Source organism: Buceros rhinoceros, unplaced genomic scaffold, assembly GCF_000710305.1.
Source record: "Buceros rhinoceros silvestris isolate BGI_N320 unplaced genomic scaffold, ASM71030v1 scaffold308, whole genome shotgun sequence".
Classification (NCBI taxonomy): Eukaryota; Metazoa; Chordata; class Aves; order Bucerotiformes; family Bucerotidae; genus Buceros; species Buceros rhinoceros.
Genome location: NW_010427207.1, coordinates 62347 through 72975, shown reverse-complemented (window position 1 = coordinate 72975; position 10629 = coordinate 62347). Strand labels below are relative to the sequence as shown.

At 40.0% G+C, this 10629-nt stretch overlaps 1 protein-coding gene across 1 annotated transcript; it reads right to left on the bottom strand.

Annotated features, from left to right (window-relative positions):
• Window positions 1–1810: 1810 nt before the first annotated feature.
• Window positions 1811–5611, bottom strand: LOC104498395 (granzyme A-like). Its single transcript, XM_010141769.1, is given in 5 exon segments — window positions 1811–1966; window positions 2730–3002; window positions 3666–3796; window positions 3904–3910; window positions 5477–5611. Coding segments are annotated over 5 exon segments (663 nt in total). The 5' UTR covers window positions 5573–5611.
• Window positions 5612–10629: the final 5018 nt, after the last annotated feature.

Below are 10629 nucleotides of genomic sequence, written 5' to 3'. Positions count from 1 at the left end.
AAAGAGTGAAATAGCCCTAGGTGGTCAGTTGTCTTGAAGATCAGCTACAGATTTTTCACGAGATTGATAAGGATATTTTTGTTTTCTGAAGGCTTTTAGAATCAGTTCTTTCTGAAGCAGGGGTTTGGTAGTTTGCAAGAAAATCTGGACGGGTCTTACTTGTTTCCCATGTCTAAAGAGAGAATCAAAGTCACCACTTTGGGTGTCTGTACCCATCAGTGGGGCAAATTTCACTGATGCAATCTCACTTGGCTGTGAATCCTTCTCTCTGCTCCTGTTTTTCTTCTGAGTTTGTGTGTGCCTCTCTCTGCGTTTGTCGTGCTTATTTGTGTGTCAAGCACGTGTCAAGTGTGTCAAGAGTCAGAACAAACAGTGTGGGAATAAGAATAAGGAATGTGAAAAGTTCTGACTGTTAAACATTTGTAGTGGACAGAAAACACAAAAGAAGATGTTGAGCATCTTAAAGATCCTTGTAGTTTAGGCCCTCTCCTTCCTTATCCTTCATTAATGCTCTATGACAAAACCACTCTTTCTTCTCATCAAGATCAGCTGAAGACATTTGTGTAAAAAAGTTTTAGTCTGTATTTTCTCAAATTTATGTGGTGTTTAATTGCTTATGATGAACCAAGCCATCATTTTTAAATTAAAATTGATACAAGATTTCTCCACCCTTTCAATATCCTCTGCTTTCTGCTAGCTAATGCCTACTTCCAAGTAAAAAAAAACAACCCAAAGCAACACAAAGTAAAACCAAGCCCTTTTTGAGGTGCTCATGGCATTGAAAATGCCTGACTGTTAATACACAGATAGGCAGAAGCTTTTTTGCACAATAGGTCTGTTTGCCGTTTGACAAGTAGTGGCTGAAGCACTTGAAAATTTCATTGCATAACTGAAAAAGCAGTAGTGACATCATAAATTTAAGATTGTTTTATGTTATGAATGCTTGATCGTACTGATACTCCAGCTGAGACACCTCTCTGTCATTTCTCTGGAGGATGGGTTTTCAGCTGTTTTTTTAACATAATATTGCTGGTCTTGGTGGATTCTGCAAACATACTGCATATCCAAAACATCATGTACACAGAATATCTGTACTGCAACAGAGAGAGCTTTCCACATAAACTGACAGCTGCAAGCAGTAGATTTTTATTGCCATTTCTTTATTAAATGCAAAGTGCATAACAGAATGAAATCTAGAGGTTTCAAAAACAAGACAGTTAGGAAATGCACACTTATTATGTCCTATTACATCCCACAATCAAATGCAGTTGCTGAAACTTGGTTTTCTGAAAGTTAGCAGTCCCCTACGCCTGTAAAATCAGCTCCTCTGCTGTGGAGGAACTGCCAGGTTTTTCAGATGTCTGCAGTTGTACCTAGCATCTCACTAACTTTCAGGGTTATTTGCGGAAGTCCGGATATAGAAGAGTGCAGTGAGGACACAAACAGCTGCATTAGATTCTTGGTCAGAAATACTGGTCCATGTAAAGCTCAGTCTGGTTGTGCAATGCAAGAATGTTGGAAACCTGAGTCACAAATACCTGTCACATGACACCATGGCTGACAGTGTAAACTATGAATGCCATTATAGCAGAGCATATAGCGGAGCACACTATGTACTGGCCCTACCAAGATCCCCATTGTCCTGAAAACAGATCTATTTATTTTCGTGTGTAAGGACATATCAAACTGCTAAAATTCAGCATGGGTATACCTCTTTTACTAGTATAAAGCTGTGTTTAAAGCGTATTTCAAAACTAGATACTGTTACACAAATACACAGTAGGAAATCACTTGGTCAACCCCCGATCGGTTAGGCTCCCCCTATGGTTTTCCTTATCCACTGAAGGTATTGCTTCGTAAGCCGAGTGTAGACACCAGGACCATCAACAGCACCACACTTTGACTTTCCAAAAGCAGTGATGCCTCTCATCACATTATTGCATCTTAAAGGTCCTCCAGAATCCCCCTGGAAAAAGTGAAAAAAATATGTAAGAGAAAAAATTTACAAAAGCTAAAAAATGTTTCTTTTAAATAAAATTTGCACCAGAGGCATGGAGGAAATAAAAATGTAGACAGTGCTATTGTGGACAGTTTCTCTCTTTTTTTCCTTCTTGAAAGTTAAGATTTTCATTAGCAGAAAAGGAAAAGACTAGAATCTGATCTTCCAAATGTGAGTAGCGGGGAATGAATCTAGCTCAGTGCTAAGGATTAGTTAGTATTTTTTGAATACAGAAAGAAAAACTGGAAGCTTTCTTCTTGAAAAGTAGAAAGTCTCTAGAAATTGGTACCTTTTCTGTAACTTAATTAATTAATTAGTTATTACACTGTTGTGCATTTGACTTGTGGCCCAAATTACTTTTTATCAGCAAAACTCCTGTTTCAAAGCCCTCTGATATCAGAGAAGTTGTTCACTGAGGTTAGCTGATTGAGAACAGGCTCATCAGCTATTTGGTGGAGATTTTTCTATTGAAAACATTTTATTGAAGAAGAGAATAGCTATCTGCCATGCCTGGATAAAATCACAATATCCAAAGTCTGTGAAGGTGAATTTATCAATCAGAAGTTTTTATTTTAAGGTTAAGAAGAACAAGCCTTGGTAAATTAATTCATTTTAAAAAAAGTTCTTAATTGAACTGAAGAGAGGCAGAAATAATAAATGTGTAAAAGCTAGTACATTATATTTTATTTTTAATATAATCTGTGTGGATATAGACAGTAAATATACTTACATTACAGGAGTCCTTCCCTCCCTTCTTAGCCCCTGCACATATCATGTTTTCTGTTATAACAGGGTTGTTTTTATAATGATGCTTGTCATTGCAGGTTTGCCTGCTGATGACAGTGACATTGACCTCCCTCAGGGTATCAGAAGGCGTTTTCAGGTCATTGTGAGTTCGTCCCCATCCTGCTACTGCACAGGTTGTTCCTGGTTTGAGATCATCATCTGAGGTAGGCAGGTGAATGAGCTGCACAGCTTTATTAAGCCTTGCTCTTTTCTGAAGCTGTAAAAGATGTGGAAAACCGTTATTACAGGGCAGAGTCTGATAGAGACCCCTGCATGTAACCTTTGGATTGTTTTCGTTGGGGAATTACTGCCACCACTTTTTGAGATTCTTTAGTTCTTTGTGACAGGATTTATGTAATCAATGTAAGAATGAGGAAAATGAGTATTCTTTGTCTCAAGAAAAAACTTTTAGCTTCTGTTGAAATACTAGCTCTAAAAAATACCCTATTTTATTTCTTTGGCTCTCAGACCATTGGGAGGACAAAATAACAGTTACCATTGAAGCTGTCAAAATCAAGAGTCAGAAAAGTCAGACATTTTTAATTAGAACTGTTTTTCAGGCAGAACATTAGGATTTTAACTAAATTATTTCTGTGTGTGAAATACATTTCTTTCTGCAGACAATAGTTATTCTTTCATTGAAAAGCCAGAAATTAAAATATCTTGGTCAAGCGCCAGAATTCTTCTACCTCTAGTGTTCGCATGCCTTGCAGGAGTTGTTTGTTGCCTTAGTTCCCAGCACATCCACAATTCCCTAGTCTGCTGGTTTAGCAGACCAGGCCATATCACCCCAGAAAAAGGCACCAGGAAGTCCCTTGGCTCACATCCCTCACAAGAAGGAAAAAACTGGTGCATTGTAGGAGATGCAGTAAGTCTGTACCTGCAGCAGCATAATGTCATTTTCCTTGCTCGTGGTAGAGTAGCATGGGTAGCGAATTTGTTTTGCAATCTGAATAGTCTGTTTTTCTTTTTCTTTCTTTTTCTGTGAATGAGCTCCAAGAATAACACTGCCTCCTTCCCTGAGAGGAGAGACAATGGGATTAGTGGGATTCATTTGCTGTCACTCCATAATTCTTTGCTGTTAAATATGATGCTATCATGACCAGCTGCTACAGAGCTCCTTTTCTCATGCCTGAAAAGCAGCAGTAATTTAGAAAAATATAAAAGATTACATAATTTTTACAAGTAGTTGAAAATAATTAAGTCAGTGAGTCAAAATTCATGGAGCATGGACAGGCTTCAGGAACTTGACTCTGAACCTACCCCTATTGTTCCCCTTCGGGAACTGAGTAAAGGTAGATGCCTCAGCTTTTCTATTGGTACTGGTCTCACCATTGCTCTCAACTGTGCCCTCTGCAATTGGCACTGAAAATTTAGAATAGCTCACAGCACTGTTAGTTCAGAGGTCATCACAACTGGACAGAATTGTACTATTGCTTTGCCCGAACACCATTTCAGCAGTATTTGCAGAGTCCGTATGAGATATATCTCATTCACTGTCTGTAAACTGTTCTGCAACTTGATATGCTTTCTAGATATTGAAGTGGTGACAGAGTTGTCCTGCTGGGTCTCTCTGGTATAGCAACCAGGAGTCTGGCAGTCCTTGACCAAGCAGTCCAAGATTTGTATCAGATCACAGGTATAGCTGTTTGTGGGAGAACAATGTACGTTACAACTGAATTGGGGAATATTCTTGGAGCAGGTGTATAGGTTGGCCCTCTTTTCCATCCTACTGTGGGAAACACAACCCTGAGAATGTGGTTGCTCCTTTCCTTGGGCTGGTAAGTGCTGTCTGGCTGTTGACTTAACATCATTAGGTTAATTATTTATTGTATTTTCTCATAAATGCAGTCTCACTTGGAAACACTACCTTATGCTAAAATGTCAGCTTTTGGGCCCTAATCTCTCTTTGCAGTAGGTTCCGTATATTTCCCTGTTTGTACAAGGACAGGAGAGATGGATGCATTTCTCTGATGTCTGCAGAGTTCAGTGATTTACTTGTTCTGGGCAGGCCGTTGACAGAGCCTGTGTGAGGTCTGGCTCAGCAGCAGCTCCAGTTCTCCGTGCAAAGGCAAGGGGTGTGATGTGTCATTTAAACCTCACATCTTGCCTTCCTGAGGGACTCGGCAGGGCCAAATAGCCATTTGTATCTTGAATCAGACAGCAAGAGAAAAGCCAATATATCCTGTAGAGCAGATATCTCTCAGTGTTTCCTGTCACTGTCTGGAGGACAGTGTACTTTGCTACTGTGTAGCTGCATGCTGTCTCTTTCTGTGGCGAATTGCCTATCTTTTGTAGAATAAAATGACAAGAACTTATTTCTGTTTTCTGAGCAGCTGTTTAGTCTGGCCAGTCCTCTGGCCTAGTGCAGTGGTTGACTGAGGAAACAGGGATAAACCTTTCCCCTAACTTCACTACTTCATTGTTGCTGTTCTGTGATTGCATGCAGCAAGAAACATGTGTTCAGAAATAGCGAAGGTCAGTATACCTTGTTATATTATTTTTTTACTCACTGAAGCACATTTGTCAATATAAATTATAAAACAGTCATCAGAACGTGATCATGGTCATGCTAAATGCACAAAACCACCATGGACATTAACTTTCTTATAATAGAGTCACCAGATACTCACTGAGGACAATCTCAGTGAGGACACTAAGATACTCACTAAGGACAATCAGAGTAAGAACTTACATCTTACAGTGTGCAGCTGTTAACACCCAGTTTTCCTTGATCAAAGCTCCTCCACAAATAGATGTTCCATCTTTTCCTTTGAGCAGGGCCATAAACGGCCTTGAGTGTGGTGCTACTTCATTTCCTCCAATGATATCCACACACAAACCTAAAAATAAAAATAAGCCACAATACACACAGCTGGGTTGACAAATACTGAAAGACACTCAAGGTCTCTTACAAAAACCAGTTAATGTAATTACAAAGTATACAAACAAGTATGTACACATGTTACAGTGCTAGTCTTCAAGGCAGACTGTTAAAGCTGCTCAGCAGTACTAATTCTGTATATTTCAGTGGAACCAAAATGAGATCAGAGCTTTGACAAGAAAAAGTATTGTTGCTCTTGCACAGATTTCTTTTCTTGAAGTTCACTGCTACAGTTAACTTCTCACCTTTCATTGTGAGTAACAACCTTAGATCTGTCACATGATAAATATTGTACTGTAGGTGGCCTTGGCGGACACCTGGAAACTGGGCTATATAGTGTAAGTCACATTTCATGAACCTGATTTCCATAAAAAGAGAAATCAAGAAATCAGTGTATGTGTATGCCTCTGGAGAGAAAGCTCAGATAATCATTATGTTAACTCCTCAGAATTCCTCCTAATAGCCTGTCCTCTGGGCAGCTTTAATTAATATGAGCCATTCAGAAATTATTTATCTGAAGATCAATCCATGCAGACAGTGGAAAAGAGCTAATAATAAGAACTCAAATGATAACTGTGACTTCCTTCATTACATTAATACACATTGGCTTAACTGGAACTCTGTGTTAGCACTTACCTTCAGAGGAGTTGAATTGGACACTTACCTCCATGAATTACCAGGAGAATGAGAGCAGCAGAGGTGTACAAAGTGAAGAAAGCTCCCATGATTTCTGTCTAGTGTTCTCCCTTATTCACTGTTTAATATATATATAACTAAATGAAAAGGATGTGGGTTTTGTTTTTCCTCTTAAGGGTGTTTGATATTTGTGACAAAGGCAAAACCCCTCCCCGACAACACAGCTTACAGCAGAGGTGTTAGTGAGAAATTGCATCATCTGCTGTGGTGTGAAGACAGGATCTGCCCCTCTTCATGTTCTCTCTGCGGCATCTGCAGAGAGCTAATATATGAGTACTGGGGTGAAACTTTGCAAGCCACTACATGTCCAGTTACACAGTGGGGCTTGGCTCACGTAAATTTAGGCTTGATTCAGTTGCCCACATGAAGACACATAGTTTCATTCTAGGCACCAAAGGTGGCCTCTGTGTCAGAGATGAATCCCAGCCCATTCCCCATTAGAGAATTATCTGTATTGTTCAGGAGTCCCTCAGTGACAATGAATCTGGTATTTGTTCCCTTCAGCACCTGATCCTATCTCATTAGCCGTGCACTGGATGAGCATCCATATATCGCTGAATGTGGTTCAGTGGCCTAAGTTAAGGGTGTAATGCCATTTAAAGTGTCTTAAGGAGTTGTACATCTGCTTCCTGGTGCAGAAGTCTTCTGCAGATACTATGTCAGATTTGCTAGCTCTGTGCCCATGTCTGGGAATCCCAGGGTATTTAAAATGTCACTGAATGCCAAGTTTTAAGCAACTGAATCAAGTCCTGAAAATTGAATAAATTGTACTAGAATCCTGTAAAGACACAATTCCTTGCCTCCAAATATATACCCAAATAATAGAAATAACTTCCATCAATATAAAATAACTTGGAATATCAAATATTCCATTAACTAACGGGGAATATTCAGTGAAGTGTCTCAGCCTGAGAGGTTTCTTGATGTCTTGAGCCCCAGTCCAGGCAGCCTGCAGAAGGCTTCTGTGTTCTGTCTGTGTCACGTCTTTGAGCTCAGCTGGCCCAGCCTAGTGTGACAATAACCTGTAGAAGACCGCTGGCTCAAATTTGACATTGCCTTCCCTTCTTGAACAGAGGGTAATTGTTGGTGTTTTCTCTGAAGAAGGCAAATGAGGAGCTGTTTTTAGAGATTGCAGAGCTCTTTGTCACAGATGTGGTTCGTCAGTGACACTTACCCTGTCACTTTTGTGACATGATGACAGCTCCATGCACTCTAAAACCATACCAAGCTTTTAATTTTCTTTCATTTTTCTCTTCACTCCCTGCACATTTGCTGTAGTTTGTAGTGTTATGCTATGGTAACAGTAGCACTGGTGTTTTTTTTTTCCAATGTTCTCCCAAACACACTATCACCAGGTATCATGTTTGTTCATTTATCTCTTAAAATAGTTGCCAAAGTCTGGCTTTATAACATTTTTGTTAGCAGTCTTACCATATTGAAGCTGTTCCCTCTCTGCACTATGCACAGAAATGATGAGCACGTGAGCAAAAACCCTATACACTGAGACCTGCTTAAACTCAAAGTACTACAATGATTCATCATGAGTTGCCATGTCTAGTGAAAAGGGGTCTGGTATGTATCATCCTGTGTCTACCTTATCTATTTTCAATAAAAAACTATTTGGGAGACCCAGAATAAAACATTAGCAAGTGTTCCTAGGTGTTTTTCAGGCAAGTAAGGTAAATCGATGTCTACCAACTAAAAGCAAATCTTCTATATCCTGTTTATATTTTTTCAATTTCTAAATGCACTCCTATTTACTTCTAAATCCTCTTACTTCTAAAGATACTCTTTTTGTAACTCTATAGGTATTCCATGCCTTTAAAAAATTCCCCTCTATTGCTGAGACATCCTATTTACATTGATAATTAGTGAGGAATATGCCATCTAAAGTACTGTTTGATAACAACCGATCACTTTCTGTGCAAATTCCTTTTGAGCAACAGCTCTATCATATAGTCCTAAGACTGATTGCACAGGTATTAAAGATCAGATTGATATGCACATAATCAGCCTCTCGTTTTGTACCCAAATGCTTTTGCAAGAGTGTCCTCTTTAGCTTATAACTTATGTGGATGAGGCTGAAAAATTTACATCAGATTTTAGGGTGTGCAGCAAGTGGGCTGGGCTCCTTTGATTACGGCAGTAAGATAATTTATAGTCAAGTTTAGATTTTATTTGCCTTTTGCATGTAAAGGGAGACCTCAAAGCAAAACGCCCTTCTCTATATGAGTGCATTGTCAAATTCTTTTTTTAGCTCCTCTGTGGCACAAGTAATTGGTCTTCAAGAGGACTAAAATATGTAAGCAAAATGCTCCATCCTTTCTCCCTCTAGTACCCATGAGGCACAGAAACTGTCCCAGCAGAAACCACTGCCTGAGTACTGAGGTTTTATTTCTAGCTTTTGCCTTTGAGGAAATTTCCCATGGGTGTTAAGCTCAGGGGTCAGTGGATCCCTTTCAGCTCTGTTCAGGACTGAGTCAGGTGCTTCTGTCTCTTATCTCATACTCAGTTGTTCTGATAATTTTTCTTCCCCAGTGACTATGCTCCTTTTTCCTTCATGCTGCTTTCTGTAGTGCTGAAGGTGAACATAAAGTGTGATTTTAGGAGATCAGTTCAGGAGACCAATTTAAACTACATCTCTAAACCTTCCAGTGCAGCTGGGTACCCTAGCTCAGGCATGTCTTGGCTCAGCTGCAGGGCTGGTGGCTGGGAGAGGGGAATGGGGGGCAGGAGAGTGGTGCAGAGCGGGGAGCTGCTGCACACACAGCGAGGCAGAGCTGGGGTGCTTCTCTGTCTCCTCCTGGGCTGCCCTGCCCCCAGCCGCATGCTAGTGTGTTTATGTGGACACATCCCTCAGTGGTTGGGGGACTCACTCCCAGCCACTCTCCAGGGAAGGGACAGGTCATATGCTGGGGACACCTATTTTACTTTCTTCCCTGGTACCACTGTCTCATGATATTTACCTGTTGACTCTTCCTCAGCTATTTGCTCATTTGCTTCCCTATTTTCATATCACAGAAGAACCTAGCAAGAGAAATACAAGTAGATGGCATTAACTCGGAGAGTCCTCAAAGCCTTGTAGCAATTCAGCATTACTTCAGTTGAACGTACTTGGCAGAAAGAATCCAACATTAGATATTATGCTCTAGAAACACAAGTCTTCTCCTGTTTGGTCAGAGCATGGATCTGTTGCCCATTCTATCTCTTAAGCTGCTTTCTAAGCTAGCCACTTAGTGGGAGGGCAAAGCTATAAATGTTTCAAACATAACTGGGCCTTTAGGACCCTCTTTGCAGAAATAATGTTCAGTGGGTGAGTAATTCCAGGTTTAGCTGGAGAATGAGAGTGATTTTGGGGTATCTTGAGCTGGCTCTTGTATAAGCTGGTGAATTCTAAAAGTCGTGTTTTCTTTTAAAAGAACTTTGGAAGTGCCATCTGAAATATGAAAAGTGTTACATTGTGCTGCATCATGTATGTGTTTTCAAACTGGGTTGTAACTGTAAGATTCTGTGCCATAGAAGTAAGCATTTCAATGCTATAATCTCACTCAACAATTTGGAGAGCTGCTGTTCTCTAACTCTTGAATAAAAATGAGAGCTAGCTATTTTGCTCTTTTTCGAAGGTACTAAGGATGATAGCAGGTTTTTTAAGTTCTTCACACAAGGACGTGTTGTTTTTTGTAGTGGTTTACCATCAAGACTTGCAAAACGTGGGTGCAGACACAGAGGTTTGCAGTACAGAAATGTCTTTCTGACCACTGTGTCTTTTTATCTTTTTCTTGTGACCACTTAGATGTTTTAGATGATTAGATGTTTTGTTTGCCTTTGATGCATACCCTAGGATTTTCTGCATCGGAATCCTGCACCCTTGAAAATTATTGCTAAGAAAATATAGATTGCTCTGCTCGCCATGTGTGTAGCTTGTCTTTTGTCACAGGTGTTCCTAAGCCTACCAGACAACAGATGCCTGCAAATTCTCAGTGGCTGTCATAAAATTCTTGAATGAATCTTTTTTAGTCTTTCAACTGTAAATGCTACCTGGGCAGTATAATTCTGCAGAGGATTTTCTGGCTTCTCATGTAGCTTGGCCCACAGTTTGGGAATAACTTTTGTGCTCTACATACTCTGAGTTTTCCTTCTCACTGGTGTTCTGTGAAGCCTTTTCAGATGACCCTAGTATTTTCACATTTGTTCACCAGCTTGAAGATGGTCAGTTTCATTCTTCTCACTTACTTCCTTTTCCCCCCCTTTACAGTGGAAAGAG